At 55.7% G+C, this 19,811-nt stretch overlaps 9 protein-coding genes across 9 annotated transcripts; 6 read left to right on the top strand and 3 right to left on the bottom strand.

Moving 5' to 3' along the window:
* Nucleotides 1-384: 384 nt before the first annotated feature.
* Nucleotides 385-2,138, top strand: BCV69DRAFT_287339 (putative phosphoenolpyruvate carboxykinase; the record flags this gene model as incomplete). The annotated part of the gene is made up of 2 exons (XM_025493559.1): nt 385-503; nt 596-2,138. 2 exons carry the CDS (start codon nt 385-387, stop codon nt 2,136-2,138), a joined length of 1,662 nt encoding a protein of 553 aa, XP_025348232.1.
* A 55-nt stretch (nt 2,139-2,193) lies between these two features.
* On the bottom strand, nt 2,194-5,889 carry BCV69DRAFT_282575 (DUF21-domain-containing protein). The gene is made up of 2 exons (XM_025492409.1): nt 4,904-5,889; nt 2,194-4,827 (listed from the first exon to the last, which is right to left on the bottom strand). The coding sequence occupies exons 1-2, from the start codon at nt 5,771-5,773 to the stop codon at nt 2,512-2,514; spliced, it is 3,186 nt and encodes a 1,061-aa protein (XP_025348231.1). The 5' UTR covers nt 5,774-5,889; the 3' UTR covers nt 2,194-2,511.
* A 183-nt stretch (nt 5,890-6,072) lies between these two features.
* On the top strand, nt 6,073-7,235 carry BCV69DRAFT_183547 (hypothetical protein). The gene is made up of 4 exons (XM_025489579.1): nt 6,073-6,501; nt 6,721-6,812; nt 6,891-6,942; nt 7,107-7,235. Exons 1-4 carry the CDS (start codon nt 6,132-6,134, stop codon nt 7,109-7,111), a joined length of 519 nt encoding a protein of 172 aa, XP_025348230.1. The 5' UTR covers nt 6,073-6,131; the 3' UTR covers nt 7,112-7,235.
* On the top strand, nt 7,180-8,262 carry BCV69DRAFT_183590 (hypothetical protein). The gene is made up of 2 exons (XM_025489580.1): nt 7,180-7,943; nt 8,065-8,262. Exons 1-2 carry the CDS (start codon nt 7,360-7,362, stop codon nt 8,156-8,158), a joined length of 678 nt encoding a protein of 225 aa, XP_025348229.1. The 5' UTR covers nt 7,180-7,359; the 3' UTR covers nt 8,159-8,262.
* Nucleotides 8,263-8,565: 303 nt separating this feature from the next.
* Nucleotides 8,566-9,766, bottom strand: BCV69DRAFT_282570 (hypothetical protein). Its single transcript, XM_025492408.1, has 3 exons — nt 9,627-9,766; nt 9,116-9,540; nt 8,566-9,038 (listed from the first exon to the last, which is right to left on the bottom strand). Exons 1-3 carry the CDS (start codon nt 9,753-9,755, stop codon nt 8,918-8,920), a joined length of 675 nt encoding a protein of 224 aa, XP_025348228.1. The 5' UTR covers nt 9,756-9,766; the 3' UTR covers nt 8,566-8,917.
* A 267-nt stretch (nt 9,767-10,033) lies between these two features.
* On the top strand, nt 10,034-10,784 carry BCV69DRAFT_269805 (ribosomal protein S8). Its single transcript, XM_025490906.1, has one exon. It carries the CDS (start codon nt 10,114-10,116, stop codon nt 10,579-10,581), a length of 468 nt encoding a protein of 155 aa, XP_025348227.1. The 5' UTR covers nt 10,034-10,113; the 3' UTR covers nt 10,582-10,784.
* BCV69DRAFT_282569 (P-loop containing nucleoside triphosphate hydrolase protein) lies at nt 10,721-13,538 on the bottom strand. Its single transcript, XM_025492407.1, has 3 exons — nt 12,765-13,538; nt 11,801-12,700; nt 10,721-11,712 (listed from the first exon to the last, which is right to left on the bottom strand). The coding sequence occupies exons 1-3, from the start codon at nt 13,438-13,440 to the stop codon at nt 10,868-10,870; spliced, it is 2,421 nt and encodes an 806-aa protein (XP_025348226.1). The 5' UTR covers nt 13,441-13,538; the 3' UTR covers nt 10,721-10,867.
* Nucleotides 13,539-13,951: 413 nt separating this feature from the next.
* Nucleotides 13,952-15,916, top strand: BCV69DRAFT_237205 (cysteine proteinase; the record flags this gene model as incomplete). Its single annotated transcript, XM_025489937.1, has 3 exons — nt 13,952-14,938; nt 15,008-15,517; nt 15,635-15,916. Coding segments are annotated over 3 exons (1,779 nt in total), but the record flags the coding sequence as incomplete, so codon positions are not given.
* Nucleotides 15,917-17,056: 1,140 nt separating this feature from the next.
* BCV69DRAFT_298853 (hypothetical protein) lies at nt 17,057-18,814 on the top strand (the record flags this gene model as incomplete). The annotated part of the gene is made up of 2 exons (XM_025494266.1): nt 17,057-18,490; nt 18,581-18,814. 2 exons carry the CDS (start codon nt 17,057-17,059, stop codon nt 18,812-18,814), a joined length of 1,668 nt encoding a protein of 555 aa, XP_025348224.1.
* Nucleotides 18,815-19,811: the final 997 nt, after the last annotated feature.

Raw genomic sequence — 19,811 nt, 5'->3', positions numbered from 1 at the left:
GTGGAGGCGGGCGCATCTGCCCCGCCCCGCTCCGAGCCGATCAGTCCGCACATCCGCAAGGAGCCGCTTGGCCCTTTCAGGCGATGACGGCAAGCCTAGCCTATGTGGCGCTCAAGTCATGCCTTGGCTTTGGCAAGACAGTGATGGGCTACCCAATCCACCCAGCCGGCGTCTGCTGTAGTGCGCAGGGGCAGCACACTACGAAGCATTGCCAGGGTCCGGCCATCATTGCTACCCGCCTATTCCTGCCGTCCCCCGCGCCTCGGGCTGAACCCTCCTACTCCTTCCTCCCTATGTCCACGTCCGTCGTTTCAGGCAAGACCTACAGATTCCTGCCACTGTACCACTGCACTCATCCACAGCACTACCCTCTGATCACTCGACATGACATCGCCAGGAAACCACCACGATGAGCTCCCCGACTCGACCAACCCAGAGTACTCCCTGCTCGGCAAGGACTCCCTCCACCTCTTCTCAGATGCCGGTTTCGACATGGACAAGATGTGAGCATCATGAAATTATGACACGACACATGCTACGAGTTGAGAAATCCGACTGATCATGCTAACACGTGCTGCTGCGACATCTTTTTCAGCCACTTGAAGCGCAACGCTTCTGTTGCAGCCCTCTACGAGGACGCCATTTCGAAGGAAGGTGCCGTCATTGCTTCGAACGGTGCGCTGATCAACTTCTCGGGCAAGAAGACCGGTCGATCGCCAAAAGACAAGCGAATCGTCTATGAAGAGACGTCGAAGGACGACGTTTGGTGGGGCCCCGTCAACATCAAGATGGACGAGCACACCTTCGAGATCAATCGTGAGCGAGCCATTGACTACCTCAACACCCGTGAGGATATTTACGTCTTTGATGGATTCGCCGGTTGGGAGCCACGCTACCGCATCAAGGTCCGTGTCATTTGTGCTCGTGCCTATCATGCCCTTTTCATGCACAACATGCTGATCAGGCCCACCCGCGAGGAGCTGGAGAACTTCGGCGAGCCTGACTTCATCATCTACAATGCTGGTCAGTTCCCTGCCAACCGATTCACTGCTGGTATGACGTCGACGACCTCTGTGGAGATCAACTTCAAGCGTCGCGAAATGGTGATCCTGGGTACCGAGTACGCCGGTGAGATGAAGAAGGGAGTCTTCTCCGTCATGCACTACCTGCAGCCCGTCAAATTCGGCCAACTCTCGCTCCACTCTTCAGCCAACGAAGGCCCAGACGGAGATGTGACCCTTTTCTTTGGCCTTTCCGGTACCGGAAAGACCACTCTGTCTGCTGACCCTGTCCGACGTCTCATCGGAGACGACGAGCATGTCTGGTCAGACAATGGAGTGTTCAACATCGAGGGTGGATGCTATGCCAAGTGCATCGGCCTCTCCGCCGAGAAGGAGCCAGAAATCTTCAACGCTATCCAGTTCGGTTCCATCTTGGAGAACGTCTCCTACGACAAGCACACTCGTGTCCCTGACTACGAGGACTCGAAGCTGACGGAAAACACACGTTGCGCCTACCCCATCGAAAAGATTCCCAACGCCAAAATTCCCTGCATTGGTGGCCACCCTCACAACATCATCTTCCTCACCTGTGACGCCTACGGTGTGCTGCCGCCCGTCTCGAGGCTATCGCAAGAGCAGGCCCAGTACCACTTCATTGCCGGCTACACCTCCAAGACGCCTGGAACCGAGGAAGGAGTCATGGAGCCGTCACCCACCTTTTCCACCTGCTACGGTCAGCCATTCATCGTCTGCCATCCTCGTAGATACGCCGAGATGCTGGCAAAGAGGATGACGCAGCACAAGGCCAACTGCTGGCTTATTAATACTGGTTGGGTGGGTGGAAAGTTTGGCAGGGGAAAGCGATGCCCTCTCAAGTACACTCGAGCCATTATCAGTTCCATCCACTCTGGAGAGCTGGCAAAGGCCGACTTCGAAGAGTTTGAAGTCTTTGGACTGCAGGTGCCCAAAGCAGTGCCCAACGTGCCTGGCGAATTGCTCCAGCCTCGAAAGGCTTGGAACAATGATGAAGCGTTTGGCAAGGAGGTCAAGGCTCTCGCTGCGAAGTTCAAGGACGCATTCGCCAAGTATGAATCCGATGTCAGCAAGGAGGTCCTTGCGGCTGGACCTAAGGTCTAGCTGGGAGATCAGGCAGGGGAGTGAAAGCTGTCAGCTGGTAGCTGCTGTCATGTTCGATAAGTGTTCCCTATTCTCTTGACTTCAATAAGACTTCTCTTCTTTCATACACATTCTCTGTCTCTGGGCATCCCATCGCTGCGGTTCTATCTTTGACTGAAAAAGCGAACGACGATAGGAATGCAAACAGCGACTGCTTCCCTTCTGTGGCACGGGTCGAAGGCACATGTTCTGACTTCACAAAGACAGATGTACAAGGTTGAGGGAATGATGCATAGCTGAACCAAATTGATCTACAGAGACGAGCTCCTCCCACGGCTCTGATCGTAATGTACCTTCACACTTTTTGCTCCCCTCTGACTGCTGTGTCCATCTCTCAGTCTGTGCAATCTTCGCCCACTACTTCCTGCCTATGAACACTGTTCGTGGCGAGAGAGCCTGCAGAGCCGACAGCTGTACTAGCATTGGCTACTGGAACCTGGACAGGGGTGCTCTTGAACCGACTAGGTTTCGGCGTCGAGCTCCTCGAAGTACTATCAGCATTCAGAGCAGCTGCATTGACGAGCAGACCGCCACTGCTGCTACCATTGCCTCCTCCTGCAGCGGATGCCGAGCCTCCACCTCGTGAAAGACCCCTTCCACGCAGCAAGAGGTTTTCCCCGATAATACCGGTTTGGGTGCTCCCGCCCGGCAATTGAGTACGCACAATGATTGCGCGACCTGCAGCAGGCTGCTTCTGACCATCCCGACCATCTCTAGTTGTCGAAAGAGGAACAGGCGGCGACGATGACGGACGAGCGGTGCTGGCGCCAATTGACGAGAGTGCGACACCTTTTGCTGATCCCTGAGCAGTATTAGGGGCACTCCTGGCAGATGCCTCCCGTGGAGTGTCTTGCAATGCCGCAGTGGAAGGCGGGCTGAGTGCTCTGACATTGAAATAGTCGTCACCCATCTGGGCACGGTTGTCGGGTGAAGGCTCGGCGTGGAGCTGAGACTTGCCAGTTGAGGGGTCCACGTTCAAGGCATCGGGACTAGATTGCAGAGCGCCTGCGGTCATTGCAGAAGGAGATACCATAGCGTCTCCTGCGGTCTTCTGCGGTGCAGTCATACTGTTGGCCCTCTGCTGACCCGGAAGCAGTCCCAGGCGCCCCAGGAGCGTACGCGGCGCGGCTGTGACTGCGTCTGAAAGCTCTCTTTGCGCAGGCGCTTGCGCAGTACCCAGGTTGGTGGTAGCACTTTCACTTGCTTTGACGGTCACGCTGGCCTGCGGCTCGGCTGCTGGTCCACCACTGGCTGTCGCCAGTAGCCTCTTGGCGCCCGCGACTTCTTCTGGTGATGAGGGCGGTGTAATTTTGTTCCACCCCTGCTCACCTTCCTCTCGAGGGTCGTACTCATCGTAGATCTCCTCCCCGATCAGCTCTTCCAAAACGTCTTCCAACGTGATGACGCCAATGATGTCTGGCATGACGCCGCTTGCTTTGTCGTTGCTCACCGTGTTCTCCGCAAGCATTGTATTGGACTGTGCCCGATGTGCAAGTTCGATATCATCCTGTGCGCCCCGCCGTTTGAAAAAGCCTCGGAATTTGTGGCGGTAATCACCGCCTGTGCTAGAGGATGTGGAAGACGAAGAGCTATTTCGGGCACCGTTGTTGAATGAATCATCCCCAATGCACTCTTCGTCGATTTCGCGAAGATTTGTGCCGCGACGGGCGAAAGAAGAATTTCCAGGCAGCTTTGACGGCGCTAGCGAGTCCCCCAAACGAGATGCAGAAGTAACGATGGCCATGTGTGATCGCCCGTCCTGAAAAGCGTTCAGAACATTCAGGAGGGGTTCGTCGTGAGGTACTGAAGGCAGTGCGTTGATTGTCATCTCGCTGACAGGTATGGCATCTTCTGGATCGAGTAGAACACAAGACTTGACGAGGAGAGTACCAATGATCTTCTTGCGTTTCACGGAGATGTTCCCGTGCGCCGCGGTGTGAGCAGAGCTTTCCTTTCCCTCCTTTTCGGACAGCGGCACCCCCTGCTCATTCCTCTCGGAAGAGCTGATGGTCTCGTCATCATCGCCAGAATTGAAACGTCTCGTACTGCTGGCTGTCGGCTTTCTCCCCAGCGAGCTCAGAAAAGCAGGCATCATTCTTTTGCTAGGAGTACCGCTACCACTGCGGGCGGGAGCGTTGAGTGACACATCAACTTCCTGATAGATCGGAATCCTTGAGTGACCAGACTGAACCACGCGCTCAAGAGTGGCATAATCGAGCTGCGCTTCATAGGGAAGCATAAAAACGTTGTCGATAGAAGTCATCGCCTGCTGCGCAACCTTTTCTTGGAGATCCAGAGCACCTCCAACCATCATCACTGTGTCTCCGTTCAGATCCCCACCGCGACCGCCCGACAGCGCGTGCATGGTCACCAGCTCCTTCAGCTCGGCTCGACGGTACACGATGCCGTGATGAGGGCCAAGCGTCCAGTGCAGTATCCGAGAAACCGGGTAGCCTATCGGCCACAGTACAAGAATGATGCAGCGAGTAGGCACAGCCATGTACGCGCCTATCTCAAGTCCATAACGGGAGCAGACACTCTGTGGCACCAGTTCGGCAAAGATGATGACGAGTATGGTTGACACTACGACTGCCAGTACGGGACTGGGAAAGAGCGGGTCGGACACGATCGGTAGCGTTTCATTTGTGATCTGATGTCAAGAGGCGAAAGGCTCAGTCTACGCAACGCAGTGAGACTTGAACGGACAGAGCTGCTATCTTACTTACCATGTTAGCGATCAGGAGCGTGGTCAACAGAAGATGTCCGTCCTTGCGGATAGGTATGATCTTCTTAGCGTACGCTTTTTGCTTCTCAGAGCCTGTCGTAGCTAGGACGTGAAGCTGGGTCTCATCGAGAGACATGTACCCCAGCGTCAGACCAGCGAATATACCGGAGAGAATCACGAGGATAGGTACGACAATGGCGTAGCCGGCTTTCGCGCCCGATGAGAGAGGTTCGTCGGTATTGCATGCGCATGTATTTGCAGCAGACGAGGCGGCAGGATTATTCTGTCTTCTTGAGAGCAGAGATCTCTGGAGAGTGGCCGAAGGCGAGAGTTGATCGTCTTGTATTGAGTCGGATCTGCGCTGAAGTGAGAGGAGCTGCTCGGCAAGGTCAAGTGCATCTGTCTTGCGCTTGTTCGGTCGCGGCGAGGAGTCCGAGGGAAGTGGTGGTGTGGAATCGTGCCATACCAAGGTCGCTTTCAAGTGTGGTTCCTCTGCTTCTGATCGGACGTGGACAGCGCCATCTCGAGCAAGATCAGAAAGTGGCGCTTGTGAATAGGTGGCATCAGAGGCGCGTTGGATCTGGTCAATACTAGCAGATGGGAGAGCTGAGCCGCTGGCGGAAGGTATAAAGGGGCTCCTCAAGAGGAGAACGAGGGCGAGGAGAAACCAGAAGTGTGGTAGACGGGGGAAGAGCAAGGATCGCGACGTTGACGAGGAAGATGAAGCGCTTCTAGTGTAGACCGAGGACTGACTGACTGGCGCGAAAAGGCAGTGGTGCTGCTCGAGAGTGGGCGAGTGGCGGTGGTGAGAGGATGATTGGTGAGCATACAAGGGCGTGATTTGAGGAGCCGGTTGGCGAGGTCTAGTCATGCGTTGTATGAATGGCTTCTGAACCTCGCGCAGAGAATAGGATGGGTGGTATGAATAGTGTGGGTTTGAAGGTGGGGACGCAAGTGGAAAAGATGAGGGTGGTGCTGAGGGGCGACGAGTAGACTAGTCTGTAAGCCTCGAAGTGGAGTGAGAAGCGGAGGGCGCTAGTCTCTCCCGTTCCGAGGCAGAGGCGCGGACCGGGAGCGAGTGCAACAGCCGGAGGGCCCTTCGGCTTCCGTCGGCCGGGCTCACGGCGTGGCGGTGAGGCTGCTCCACGTCTTGGCACTGCTGCGCCATTCTTCGCTCGGACCATCCATGGCACCCGCACCCACACCTCTGCCCTACACAGCACCTAGTCATGCTCGCCACAACTGGGCCACGGCTAGCTCCTGGTGCATCTCTCACCTCGCGTCTGATTGCCTCTGCTCTACCGCATATCCCAAACCATGGCTTCACACCTTCTGCCGTCCTAGCAGGGGCTCGGGCGTCAGAGTTTCGACTCAAGGCGCCCCTAGACGCTCTCACCATTGACAGGCTCTTCCCCGGCGGGCCCACAAGTCAAACAGCTATCCCTCTTCGTCTGTTGAAGAGGTGGGATGCTATGCAGCTCCAAGCAATGAGATCTCATTTCCACGCCATAAAGGAGAGATCCGGCGGGGGAGGACTAGGAAGCAAGGCTGGGGAGGGGAGCAAAAGAACCTTTGGCGATGCTCTTACCCTCTTGCAAGGTAGATTGGCAGAGAGTGATCGGGTGAAATGTCATCTTCTCGAGGTGGGTCGTCCTGCCTTCTGCTCGTCCAAAGGTCTTCAGATGCTCATCGCATACCAACCGTCCACCCCAATTATCCGCCAGGCCTTCTCTTACGCATCTGCCAACCCTCTTCCTTCGCCGGTCCTATCACTCCTTCCTCGCCTTCTACCTTTTCCCATCGCTCTTGCTCTGCCAGATTCGATCCCAAATCCCCTGCCTCTCCTTGCCAGAGCAGGGCAGATCGCAGATGAAAGTTGTACAATTGCTAACCACGACGAAGGATTCGGGGTGAGCAGTGGTCCTTTCATGATTCATGAGGCGAAGGTGGCGGAGCTGATTGTGCCAACTGCTCCACTGCTTTCTTAGCCTCGCTGGTATACCTCTCGGGGTCGTCTTGCTATAGCGTACCTGCTCAGTGGTGAGTAATAGCAGACGAGAAAGTGTTGCTCATCACGTTGTGCTCAGCCGCCCAAGACGTGGCCGACTGAGACAATGCCCCCTTGCTTCTCTTGCGGCCGCCTTCACAGAGCTTCACTTGCTCGCCAATCAATCTCTCCCCGCCTCCGCCGCCCTTCTACACAGCCTGAGCAGCAATGAAGGACCCACCCTTGTGTCGGACCTGCAAGCAGGCACCTCGAGCGCAACACAATGGATGGAGTGGGGAGGGAGGGGCTGGATCGGAATCCTGAGGAGCCAAGGACTAGGATGAGGCCACATACTTGCGGAAGCGGCCCGCAGAATTGCGCTTCCTCGAGCAAGGCGGATACTCATTGCCCTACGGGCGCGGCCCTGACTTCGATCATCCGCCCACCTACAATGTAGCAATGCTGTCGTGATGTCTGTACATGCCATCATCCTACCAACCCCTATCTTGGATAGTGTGTCACTCCCATCGACCGTCGCCATGCGCATCCTTCCATCAGTAGCACGTCGCACGCGTACCTCGTTGCGCCGCTTACTGGCTTCCTATATGCGCCCACGACGCATGTTGCTCTTGTGTCTTGCACTAATGCTGGTGCACTATGGATTGTATCGATGGCTGCACGCTCGTTATCAGCTCGTATCAAGCATTCTACACGCCACTAGTACCGCTCCTACATCCGAGACAGCTGGCAGTGCGTCAAACCTGGCCGATACAGCCGCGAAATCATCGGTCTCACCAGCTCCTTTCAGCTCCTTGTCCAGCTTCTGGACCTCTCTTCCTGCCTTGCAACACCGCACCTCCGGAGGCTTCCTCAAGGAGAGTGTCTTTGCCTTCCAAGGGGGAGTCGTCACCACCCCCGCAGACTCCTTTTTCGAGGAAGAGCGCGAGCGTGAGGCGCGACGCTTCTGGGCCGGATTGAGGAGGACAATGTGGTATCTGCGTGCGGCGGAGCTAGTAGCGACTGGAATGTGGGGATTGGGGGTGGTAGGCATCTGGTGGGTGAGTTCCAGCGGGTGAAAAGTCTGCCCATTGAAGGGAGAGGATCAGACGGAGGGCGTATGAGACTGCAGACCGACGAGACTTATAACACGCCTCCCCGTGCACTCCGTCCGCTAGCCTTCCCCTCGTCTCCTACGGATCTTACACGCCCACGCGAGCCTCACTCTGTACTCTTCGGTATGCCTCAGCTTCCTCTTGCTGCTCCTGCTGACCATCGATCCAGTGCGAGAGGGATCCTGTGCCCTGCTTCTCGCTTCGGAGGCCTTCCAGTCACAGCTGGATTCTTGGTCTTCAAGCAGGACACAGTCAATTGTCCATATGCGTGACGCAACGGGGAGGATGACACGCCACGGTGGAGAAGGCGCGACATGGTATGAGAAACTGACAAGGATCGCAATCGCTGTGTTGGAGAATCTGCTTAGCGATGGCGATACGTGCAGTTATGCCCTGCTGAGTGCAGGACGGACAGTAGTCTCTGCCGTTGCCATGGCGCTACTCGCGATACTGTCAGTACGAGACGTGCCTCGGAAGTCCCTGGAAAGAGGGCAAAGTCAGATCACTGAACTCTCTGCTTCCTTACCTGCCTTCTCATCCTCTGCCGTCCCGGCGCTGTCTCAGACTCGGATTAGAGACTCTCCTTGCGAGGTATCTGGCCTCGCCTCTTGACCATGTTCGGAACAAGCAGCCACATCCCATCGATGCCGACTGTACATCAACCTTTTGCCGGACTTTGAACCCCCATCTCGCAAGCGTCCATGGGAAAGATTCGTTTGGTAGTTCGGGTGAGATAAAAGGAGATGAAGTGGTTCTTCCGCTCTGAAGGTGATACTAAGTCGGTCATGTCGATTAGTACCTCATCCCACGCATTTCGCTGTTCCCTCGTCATTGTCATTGCTGATGTGTTGGCTCTATCACGGCCCGATGAGCTGTAATACTACCGAAGACCGTGCGAATCGTGAATCGCTCTTGCTCACACCCTCGACCGCTTCGTCCCTCTTGCATCGAAGAGGTAACGTATCAGGCTGACTTGCCCGAAGCTGATGGCGATGATGAGGGCGGACTCGATGACGGAAAAGTAAAAGAGCTTTGACCTGATTGTGGGCAAAAGAGTAAAGCGTCAGTCTCATCTGCCTCTTTCGAAAGCCCTTGGCACATCGTCTGAACGCACTGTGTGCTCTTGACTGTATCAAAGCCTCTGTTTTCCCAAGTTCGGAAATACCTCTGCGTCCTTCCAATGGAGGTGAGCTGCTGCTGTACCTCTCCAATACTCTCCTCCAGGGGCGCGGAATGCTCCTTGAGCATCTGCGCCTGGCTGAGCGGCACCGACAACCTTGGCTCGCTCTCGACGGTAATGTCGAAGTCGACGACTTTTTCAGCCGCAAAGGTCGGATCCTCGAAGCAGAATTGATATTCGCCCACCTCTTGACCTGTGAAGATGATGTCCATCTGACGTTCGTTGCGGCCTTCTGTAATGATCTTTTGGGACGGGGAGGTGACAGACCAGTCAATCTCGAAATTACCTCCAGATTGAACGGCAAAGTACCAGCCGATCTTTTCGCCCGCTTGATCCACCCAGGAGTAGAAGCACGATCGCTGCGAGGGGACATGATGGCGGAGGGCAAGTAAGGGGATGACGATGAGCAGGCAGCAGTGAATGGACTCGAGAAGGCTTGACTCACGTCTCCTGCCTTCACCACCGTTGTCAATGCTGCGCCTTGAACTGTCGCCCCTGAGCTGAAGGTGAGGGCGGCGCAGAGGCCTAGGAGGACAGCTGAGACTGGACCGACCAGAATACCGTTGAGTGTCATGCCGTAGGCCATTGCCACCCCAGCTTGATGCCAGCGAGAGGAGGGTGTGGGTGTGGAGTGAGGTGCGGGTGAGTGAGCGGGTGAGTGAGTGGATGAGCGAGCGCGTATGTGTGCGTCTGGCTTGAGCTCCGACGACGGACGTGCAGAGGCAAAGGCACACTTTGCGCGCACCACCCATTGGCCCCTCGTCTGCCTCCGCTCCGCTTTTGCAAACAATCAACCGACGTCCACTCAGTCGCCCACCATCCTTGGTAGCATCGTGGCATCATCCTCATTAGCATCCTCCTCCTCCTCAACTTCGCTCCATCTCAAAGCCAAGACTGCTCCCACCCGCTCCTTCGCCTACCCACGCTTTGTCATGCCGCTCCATGCCGACCTCCTAGTCCGCCTACGCAATGCCTCCTCTGCCCGTCTACGCCAAGTGCCGATCCCCTATTCCAATGGAAACCTTTCTATCCTGTCCATTCTCCTCCAACAAGGCCTGATCCACTCCATTACAAAAGGCACAGTATCCAACCCAGCCTCACCAATAGCATTCCAGCAAGCCTCCATCCCTTCGAAAAGACTCTGGGTACATCTCAAGTACTCCAGTCAGGATAGGCCAGTCTTGAGCAAGTGTGAGCTGGTGAGCAAGCCGTCAAAGAAGATCTTCATGGACCGAGAAGATCTGCTGAGATTTGTCAGCTATAGGAGGAGCAAATTCGTGCCCCCGTTGGCCATGGGAGAGATTGGAGTGGTGGACTGCGGGAGAGAGGGGTGGTTCGAGGCGAGAGAGGCTGTCAGGAGAGGAGTCAGAGGTGGCGAGGTGGTGGCTAGAGCCGGTTAGATAGTCTCGCGGCAAGGCAAGGTGAGTCTGAGCGTCATCCTCCAGCTCCTCTAATTGCCTAGGCCTTACAGTGCATCTTCATTCCCCTGTCGATCAAGCCCGATTGCAGGGTAGCGCCAGACCCTGCCCATACTCCAATTTCAGACTCATCGCAGCTACGACTTTGCACATTGTACAACACCTATCAAATTACATTCCTTCCCGACACATTCTTTGCCTCATCGCTGCCTCGCTGGAATGCTGCGCCTAGTATTACGGCCTGTCTCACTCAAGGAAAGGTAACAGCTCATACGCCCACCACTACTCTGAGATTGCCCACTCGACTGGGCCGATTTAACCTTGCCCTACTCTTGCGCCTGGCAATTGTCGAAAGCTCCGACTCGCTCAATCCCGTGAGCTGGGAAGCGGTCAGGGGCCGCGGGGATCGGCTGGACTTAGCGCTGACAACTACGACATCACCAATAGTATCGCTCTCGCCCCCCTCCCAATCTGCCGCTTCCGCCTCGTCGATGAGTTGCTGGGTCTCAGGATCGATGTACCGCTGGGCCGTGATGAGAGGTCGCCTTTGACCTTGCTGTGGTCCCGATGCTTGTGTAGAAGGGATGCGCTTTGTCTCCTTGCTCGCATCCGCCTTGGCTAGCTGTTTCGCCAAAGACCCCGAGGCCGCGAATGAGGCCCTGGTAGTATCTGTACTTGCCTCTGCTTCACCTCTTCCCAACTTTCTGCTTTCTCTCCTGGCTGCAACAAAAGACCGCTCCTCGTCATCGTAAGCGTTCGCAAAGGCCTGCTTCCCTCCACGACTCCAGACCTTGACGTCGCCTCGGCCCTCGGCAGCTTCTTCGTCCAACAGGGCAAAGCGGATGCTTCCGCCTGGGGCAGCATAGAGTGTGTCGAGCAACTTGTCCTCGAGAATCCTCTTCAAGCTCCTTGCCCCGGTCTGTACTTTCGAAGCAGAGGCTTGACGAGCAATTGACTCAAGTGCTGCCGAAGTTATCTTAAAGGCGACATTAGAGGAGGACAAAAGAGAGGTATATTGTGCCAGAAGCGAGTCGCGAGGCTCCGTCATCACACGCACTAGCTCCGCCTGGGTGAGGGAAGCCATCACTGATATTGCTGGTATCCTGCCGATGACTGCAGGAGGAATGTAACGGTGAATGTACGATTATCAGCATCTCAAGAATGACATTGAGTGCGAATTCAAAGTCACATACGGACTTACATTCAGGGATGAGACCGTACTGAATCAAGTCTTCTTCGTTCACACGACGCAGCCCTGCCCCTTCGCTTCCCTTGTCCCCACTTGCCACTGCATACCTACGCTTCATGATGCTCTCCAGTCCAACGAAAGCGCCCGACGTCACGAAGAGGACAGAGGTAGTGTCGATCTGATACGTGTGCTGGGTGCTGCTACTGCCTGCCACTGGGACAGTTCCAGCCATATCGCCCACTTCTTGCTGCGATTGCTGCGAAGAAGCTTCGGCTACGCTCTTGGGTCTGCTCGACCTGGTGGACCGGGATGACTTTGTCGTTGGAGGCGGCCCCTGGACGTGCATAACGCACCCTTCCAGCAACCTCAACAGAGCCTGCTGTACCCCTTCCCCACCGATGTCCCTGTTACCGGTCGAATTGGTCCTCTTGGCAAGCTTATCGACCTCGTCGATGAAGACGATACCCTGCTCAGCTTTGCGCTTGATGTCGTCCTCCGTGGCAACCTCACCGCACAGCCGACGAGCTTCTGACAGTAGTCGGCGACCGACTACATCGACGTCTTCGCCTACGTAGCCGCTGCTTGTAAGAGTAGTGGCATCAATCGAGACGAAGGGTACGTCGAGAGCTTCGGCTACGGTGGAGATGAGGAGGGTTTTACCGGAACCTGAGGGTCCGATCAGGATGAGATTGGACTTGGCGTGACGTGGGGCAGACGATGTTGCGTGGAGTAATCGCAAAGGTGACGGGTCTTCTTCATGCTGCGACAGGCTGAGAGGGCGCCGTGCACGCAAAGCGTGTGGGGCTCTAAAATGAAGGGACTCGCTCTGAGTCGACCGCCCAGCTTCTGCTTTGCTCTCCGAAACCAAATGTGGCTGAGCATGGGAGAAGTATGTGGATGGTATTTTCTCTCCTGCCGGATGCTCTAAAGTTCAGTTCCTGACTGCTCAGCTCTACACCGCTTCGATGTTGCTCACCTTGACCCACGACATGACGCCATGCCTTGTCTCCGCCCGTATCCGAAGCCGTCAGGACCTGCTGGGACCTGCCCAGGCGTAGTGGCCGTCTAGACGCAGGTTCGTCATCGGCAGAGGTCCTCTGTTTCCTCATCTCATCTTGCCCCTCCTCCCTCTCGCAGCCATCCTGATCTCTGTAAGGCCTGTCGCTGCTCTCTTCCTCTTGTAGACGCGTAATCTCAGATGGCCTACGCAGGTCGGGTGTGGCATCGTTCAGTAGCAGCCGCAGAAAGTGATTGTAGACTGTGACCGCTAAGTATCGCTTAGCCCTCTCCTGCCCGACTACGTGGGCATCCAGATGAGATACGAGCTGGCGAGGCGGCATCAGCCGAAAGGTGAGGCGATTCGAGGGTGGGGACTTCATTTGGGAGAAGTACTGCACCGGAGAAGAAGCCGGGGGAGACTTCCGCAGCGATGAAGTGGACGTCGCAGCTTTCTTTGTCTGAGCGTGCGAGTGCGAGGACCGAGAACCCACGTGGGGATGTGCTATCAAGGGTCTGGCGGAGGCAAGATGTGCACTTGTGAGGATGGTGGAGTAGTGCTGTGCCTCCAGGGTCAGGCGCCACATCGATCCCGACGTCGCTAGTGCGCTTGCTGCCGGCATCCTCCTGGTTGCTGCGAATGACAGATTGACCATGATCAGTGACACCAGGGTAGCCTGGGACGGTGGAGAGAGATGGTGAGACCCTCGGCAGAGGCAGTCGCTCTGCTACGTGTTGGATCTTGGGGGGCCGGACGGCGCCTCGGCTCATCCTCTCGCTCCCGGGCCAAGAGCACAAGCGGAAGGGCGGAAGGGGAGTTTTCCAAAGGACCGGCCTAAAGTCACTTCACCACCATCACCCCTCGCACGCAGATAGTTCCCACCCCCGCTCTCCCACGCCTGCCATCGACACAGCCACACTCGGCCTTGGCAATGATATGCTGACGGTCTCTTGTCAAGAGGGACAATTGCCATTACGGCGCCGTGTCACACTCGGAGGTCTATCTCCTTCTGGTATTGCGCCCCCTCCTCAAGGATGCGCCACCGTGGCCAAGCATCTTTCTGCACCAAGCTCTCATCGGTGCTCTTCGTACACACACTCACAGCTCGGCTAGTGGCAGCCACTGACCCGCCGTTTCTTCTCATAGACCTGCCGAGCAGCCAGCTCTATCCCCTCTTCGGCATCTTTCCATACCCAGCATCAATTCTGCACCAAGTCCTCTTCGTAACAGGACTTCTGCTTTCCATCCTTGTAGTCTCTGTCCTTCGCCACTCCATAATCGGGTTCATCGTAGAATTCGCTCACATGATAGTGCTGCCTGGCCTCGCCCCCTCCTCTTCCTTCGCCACTCGCTACAGCTTGGAAACGTCACCGTCTCCATACGCCACCTCGTCCTCTTCGAAACCCTTGGCCAAAGGCAGACTCAGACGCAAACCTCCCAAATCCGCGACCTCTCTCTCTTGTCAAGGTTGTCCAGCAGGTAGCCATTACACCGGGCTGGTAAACACGGGCAACACATGCTTCCTCAATTCGGTGTTACAGAGCTTAGCCAGCGTCACTCTGTTTACGGAGCATTTGACCAGACTGCAGCGGTCCGCTGAGCAGCTGGATATTCCTACGCCAGTAGTAGACGCACTACTGGACCTCATAAGCGCACTGAATACTCCAGCTACTCGACGGTCCGCGATCAGACCGTCGGTCCTTACCGACACCCTGTCCATTGCGACTCAGTCCTCTTCAATCCGAACGTTATTGACCGCTCATCAGCAGCAGGACGCTCAAGAGCTTCTGGTCTTGCTTCTCGAAGCCATCTCCAAGGAACGAGCAGCTGTGTGGGCGGAAACATCCTACGTCGAGAGTGAAGCTCAAGGCTCGGGACTCGCCTCTATCCTTGCCAAGAGCATCAAGGCACGCTCACATCCACTTCCAGTAGCTCGGAGACACCTCTACAATCCGTTCGAAGCTCTCGTAGCCCAACGGACCGCATGTCTGCGATGTGGGTACTACGATGTGATCAGGAACTTTGTGCAAGAGGAAGTCAGTGTCAATGTTCCACTGCAGCGGCGAGTCGGAAGCGCTCTCGGGTTGGAAGATTGTCTCGACTCCTGGGCTGGCTTGGAAGGCGTCGAATGGAGGTGTTGGCGCTGCACTCTGGTCGTTAATCTCAACAGAACGGAGGCCGAAGCACACCGCCTTTCGAATGGCGGATCGAATGCGACCGAGGGAAAAGACAAAGTCGCTGTGGACGCTAACGTAGAGGATGGCAGTGGGGCTACCCATACTATCAAAGTTGCCAAAGGCAACGGCACGTCATCAAATGGAAAGATCACACCGTCGGCGAAGAAACGTCTCAAGGAGGTGCGGAAAGCCCATTCGGCGCTCACACAGGCATTGTCAAGGTCGATCACAGAGGAAGAGTTTCGAGCCCTCCATCCCTCCATACGGCTCTCATCTCCTCCCCTGCCACCACCCAGCCCCGCGGGGTCGATCATCACTGCTACAAAGCAAACTGTCTTCTCTCGTCCGCCACAGACACTGGTTGTCCATCTGAATCGTTCGATATATCAGGGCATGGGAGCAGGCAAGAACAATACACGAGTCTTTTTCCAAGAGTACCTGGACCTCGCGAAGTGGTGCATCACGTCGGGAGTTGAGTCAGATGCCATCAAGGGCATGAATGAGACAAGCCAGAGACCAGCCAAGAGCGGTACTCAAGAAGAGGATTGGACTCATGTAGGTACAAATGGCACAGCCTCTGTGGCGCGAGCCAAGAAGCCTATCTGGATGAACGATGACGCGGCTGATGCTCAGTTCGGGGGAGAGCAGGAGGACGTCGTCCAGCTCGACGAGCGTCTGACGACATCGCGAACGGTCTACAGACTAGACTCATTGGTGGTCCACTATGGCGGCCATTCCTTTGGCCACTACGTCTCCTTCCGCCGGAGACCGCGGCGAAGACCTCTTCCGCAACAACAAGAGACAAAGGGCATCGCATTGTCAGAAGATGAGGAGGACGACGGCTGGCTGCGTATATCCGACGACTCGGTCACGCATGTCTCTCTTCGTGAGGCCCTGAGCCAGAATGCATTCCTGCTGTTCTATCAGCGTGTGGGAAGTGGCAGTACACAGGCACAAGGGGTCGCCACTGCAGCCACACAAGCAATGGCAAGCCCTCCGAATGACTATGCTACTGAAGATACAATGCCATCGCTCGCTGTCGCTCGAGCGCTGAGCCACAGTCGCATACCTAGAGCACGGTCGCTGCAAAGGTGGGAGCTTGCGGATCGATGCTCTGTGGATCCGTCCACCAACGGAGAAGGAGCTGATGGAATGCGCGCAACAGCGCTTCCAATTGAAGCAGTGGTCATCGGTGACAGTGAGGAACAGCATGCCGCTGATTGTGAGGCCGACACGATCACGTGAAGATGAAATGAAGGGCCTTGCAAGGTTGCTCGCCACTTGGCTTTCCAATCGCAGTATCTGCGAAGCTGCGTGCTCTGCCCGTCGTACAGAAGGTGCGTACGCGATGCTCACCTAGCGCTTGCAACGATTGTGCCTTCTCTCGAGGACATCATGGATCCTGACTATACACAATCTTGAGACAGAACGTTCCACGCTGCGTCACAGGGTGGTCAGGCGGCGAAGCAGTATGGGGCCTGCAGCAGAGGGCTGTATCTTCTGTTGCGATGGTGCTTAGAGCATTGTAATGCTGCTGGGCAGTACAAGGGAGGATCAGCGCCTTGCATCCACAGACGAACTTTCACTGACTTCAGCTCGGTGCCCTGTACTCTGCTCGCTGTGGTGCCTCAGGAAGGAGACGGTAGTCGTCCACCGAGACAATGTCAGAAGGTCAGACTTGAACGTGTGAATGTGATCCCACCGCGGTGTCCTACCAAACCTAGCATGGAGAGACTCATCCCTTGCACACGACTTGACCCACGATGCTGTGAGTCAGTCCACAGCGCAGTACCACTGGCGCGTCTCTTCAGAGGTCTACTTCTCCACACGACAGCCAAGCAACAGACGCCTTGCGCTGCCGCGGTTCATCTCACTTTTTCCTTTCCGCTGTGCAGTCCAGGTCGGAGAGATTACTCTCCACTGTCGCTTTTGCCTTGCACCACGCCTCGTCCTCTTGCTTGCCTTCTCGAGGGACGCTACCGACGCATGAGAAGAGCTTTTGATCTTACTTCTACGCACCTGAGAGCACAGTCACGCCTTTTCAGCTCCTCGACTCCATCGCTGAGCCGCCGTGCAGCACCACGCGGCTTCAGGATGGCTTGTTCTGCCTCATCTTCCGCTACCTCTGCCTCCCCCCTCTCCTTCGCGCCTTCACAAAGCATACCTCGTCTCTCTTACGCCGCAACGGCAAGCTCTGAGGGCTCGACGTCGCATCCCGTTCCACCTGCAAGGGGCGCACATCAGCGCAAGCCAGTAGAGGCCAGTCTAGCGAAGCTGAAACCTTTGTTCGACAAGAAGGTGCGAGTCATTGCTCTTCGCGTACCGGCCAAGGAAGTGGGCACAATCAAGTCACAATCGGCAGTAGCTGCATCGACCCTGGTCGTACCAAAGCTCTCGAGCGTAGTTCGTGATGGCTCTATTGGCAATGCCCAGTCACGCTTGATTTTACTGAAGCACGCTTCCGCAGGAGAGGTACCACAAGACATCACCTCCCTTGCTCTGGAGAGAGGGCTACAGCTCGTACCACACGACATAGCTATCGGCTACGACTGGTATTCAGCAGATGAAGTTCTATCTGCGATCCTGCCCGAGGACGATTCCAAAGGCACACCAACGGGGTACACCATCGTGGGCCACATCGCCCACCTCAACTTGCGTGATGAGTATCTCCCCTTCCGATTTCTTATTGGACAGGTCATATTGGAGAAGAATCCTTCCACAATCCGCACAGTGGTCAACAAGTTAGATTCCATCGATACTGAATTTCGATTTTTCCAAATGGAGCTTCTGGCAGGCGAAGAGGACTACGTCACCACTGCCTCGGAGTCCAATTGCACCTTTACCTTTGACTTTCGCAAGGTCTACTTCAACTCCCGCCTTCACACAGAACACAATCGTATCGTCTCTCTCATGCGGCCGGGTGAGGTGGTGAGCGATGTCATGGCCGGAGTAGGCCCCTTTGCCCTCCCAGCAGCCAAGATGGGATGTGTCGTCTATGCCAATGATCTCAATCCAGCCAGCTATGAGAGCCTCGTCAATAATGCAAAGAAGAACAAAGTTGAGGGAGGCTGCAAGTGCTATTGCGAAGATGGAAGGACCTTTATAAGGGAAAGTGTCAAGAGGGCGTGGAGGAGGGAGACCGCTTCCTGGGCAGGACCCAAGAGCTCGAAACAGCTCAACAAGTTGGGGCGCGCTCGGAGGATGGGCTTGCAAGATGGAGAGATGGTAGCGCAATCCAGCGGTGAGCCAGCAACAAAGCCGATATTAGTTGATACTGCTCCACCTCCTCCCAGTCGCCTCGTCGACCACTTCATCATGAATCTTCCCGCTTCTGCCCTCCAATTTCTGGATGCTTTTCGCGGGGCGTATCGGTCACTAGCACAGGAGATAGGGCGCCAGGCTCTCGATGAGGCAATACAGCAGAAAAGGCAGAGTACAAGTCGCAGTGTCCAAGCAAGGGAATGGCCTATGGTGCATGTTCACTGTTTCACAAAGGAGCTCAACCGCCCGTACGAGGATATTTGCCAGGTGAGTTGTATTCAATGCAGCAAACCACGTTCGTCTCCCTCTGCTGGCCACTCATCTCCACGCGTCACCATTTGCCTCCCGCTCGAATAGAGAGCGAACACGGCTCTGGGTCTGTCTTCGACTCATCCAGACAGACTCATCGCACCTTCCTTTCCCCCTTCTGCCGCACACTCTTGTCACACTGGCGTACCAATAGAGGCGCTCAGGTCAGAGGAGTCTGCGACGCCTGAGGTGTCCCTACATTGGGTACGGAAGGTCGCACCGAACAAGGACATGTACTGTCTCTCTTTCAGGCTGCCTGCTTCGGTACTCTTTGATGAGTGATGGGCAGTCAAGCACCGCAGCGAGGATTGAGGGCAGAGAGACGCAAGGGTATAAAACTTCTCACTGCTTTCAGACTACTGCCTGGCACTATAGTGCCTGCTACCGCAGTCAAATGCTCATCAGCGTCGCACATTTCCTGCTAGCAGCCCGATGTTTCGGTGCAAGGAGCCGTTGGCGACGGACGAAAGAAACTCCACGTCGAGGGTGCTGCGCTAGATTCCTGTATCAGGTCACAAGCCGGACAAAACAAAGGTGCAAGTCACTCGGATTGCAAGGCCAAATTTGTGATGGCTAAAGAGACCAGAAGATAATGAGACTTAATAATACATGATCTTGAACGGTGCGTGACTGAAAGAAACAGGGGATGAGATGGAAAGGGCAAGATTGAAGATCTACATAATGTGTGTTGAGGGTAAGAATTGGGTACAATGAGAATGCCGGGAAAGAGAGAGACCGCTTCCGTGGCGAGGGTATGATTTGCGTGACGATTCCAAAGACAAAGTAACAGAGAGAATAGCGGATTTGGTGTATGATGGCAAACTCAGTGACGACGAGAGATTGGCGCCGCTCGCAGAGTGACAGGCGCCTCCTGAGCAAGGACTTCTCGGATGCTCAGCTTGGGAGAAGGCGAAGCGTTGTGCTTGTCCTTGAGAATCATCGCATCCAAACGGCTGTTGACGTCCATGGCCTTTTGATGACTGTGACCAGATCCACTGATCACACCGGTGCGAGATACTGGCGAGCCAAAAGCGGGATGAGGTGCCGATCGGGGAGTAGGTGGAAGGCCGGTGTACGAAAAGGAGGAGCGGCGACTGCTAGCACTATCGCCGCTCAGACTGGGCTCGCAGTCAAAGGAGGAAGAAGGCGAGTCGGGCTCTTGGGCACATTGCTTGTTCTTCTTCTGGGGTGTCGACGGCTCAATGAGACCACGACGAGCAACACGGCCGTCCTTTTGAGCGTTCGAGATCGGGTGCTTAGCCCAATTGACGTCCTCCGT

This window comes from Pseudomicrostroma glucosiphilum (genome assembly GCF_003144135.1).
Source record: "Pseudomicrostroma glucosiphilum strain MCA 4718 unplaced genomic scaffold BCV69scaffold_6, whole genome shotgun sequence".
Classification (NCBI taxonomy): Eukaryota; Fungi; Basidiomycota; class Exobasidiomycetes; order Microstromatales; family Microstromataceae; genus Microstroma; species Microstroma glucosiphilum.
The sequence above is the reverse complement of the archived record's forward strand: the minus strand, read 5'-3'. Positions and strand labels throughout refer to the sequence as shown.

What these genes read in the sequence shown, in the direction of transcription:
- BCV69DRAFT_269805 (XM_025490906.1), top strand. Translation starts at nt 10,114, where the DNA reads ATGCCGCTCCATGCCGACCTCCTAGTCCGCCTACGCAATGCCTCCTCT.
- BCV69DRAFT_183547 (XM_025489579.1), top strand. Translation starts at nt 6,132, where the DNA reads ATGCTCGCCACAACTGGGCCACGGCTAGCTCCTGGTGCATCTCTCACC. An exon ending in TGCTCTTACCCTCTTGCAAG is followed by an intron (nt 6,502 to 6,720) that starts GTAGATTGGCAG and finishes TTGCTCTGCCAG; the next exon opens with ATTCGATCCCAAATCCCCTG. An exon ending in ACCACGACGAAGGATTCGGG is followed by an intron (nt 6,813 to 6,890) that starts GTGAGCAGTGGT and finishes CTGCTTTCTTAG; the next exon opens with CCTCGCTGGTATACCTCTCG.
- BCV69DRAFT_183590 (XM_025489580.1), top strand. Translation starts at nt 7,360, where the DNA reads ATGTCTGTACATGCCATCATCCTACCAACCCCTATCTTGGATAGTGTG. An exon ending in TTGGGGGTGGTAGGCATCTG is followed by an intron (nt 7,944 to 8,064) that starts GTGGGTGAGTTC and finishes TCCGTCCGCTAG; the next exon opens with CCTTCCCCTCGTCTCCTACG.
- BCV69DRAFT_282570 (XM_025492408.1), bottom strand. Translation starts at nt 9,755, where the DNA reads ATGACACTCAACGGTATTCTGGTCGGTCCAGTCTCAGCTGTCCTCCTA. An exon ending in CGGTGGTGAAGGCAGGAGAC is followed by an intron (nt 9,541 to 9,626) that starts GTGAGTCAAGCC and finishes GTCCCCTCGCAG; the next exon opens with CGATCGTGCTTCTACTCCTG. An exon ending in GATACAGTCAAGAGCACACA is followed by an intron (nt 9,039 to 9,115) that starts GTGCGTTCAGAC and finishes GCCCACAATCAG; the next exon opens with GTCAAAGCTCTTTTACTTTT.
- BCV69DRAFT_282575 (XM_025492409.1), bottom strand. Translation starts at nt 5,773, where the DNA reads ATGACTAGACCTCGCCAACCGGCTCCTCAAATCACGCCCTTGTATGCT. An exon ending in CGCTCCTGATCGCTAACATG is followed by an intron (nt 4,828 to 4,903) that starts GTAAGTAAGATA and finishes TCTTGACATCAG; the next exon opens with ATCACAAATGAAACGCTACC.
- BCV69DRAFT_282569 (XM_025492407.1), bottom strand. Translation starts at nt 13,440, where the DNA reads ATGGTCAATCTGTCATTCGCAGCAACCAGGAGGATGCCGGCAGCAAGC. An exon ending in GCGTCATGTCGTGGGTCAAG is followed by an intron (nt 12,701 to 12,764) that starts GTGAGCAACATC and finishes AGCATCCGGCAG; the next exon opens with GAGAGAAAATACCATCCACA. An exon ending in GTACGGTCTCATCCCTGAAT is followed by an intron (nt 11,713 to 11,800) that starts GTAAGTCCGTAT and finishes TTCCTCCTGCAG; the next exon opens with TCATCGGCAGGATACCAGCA.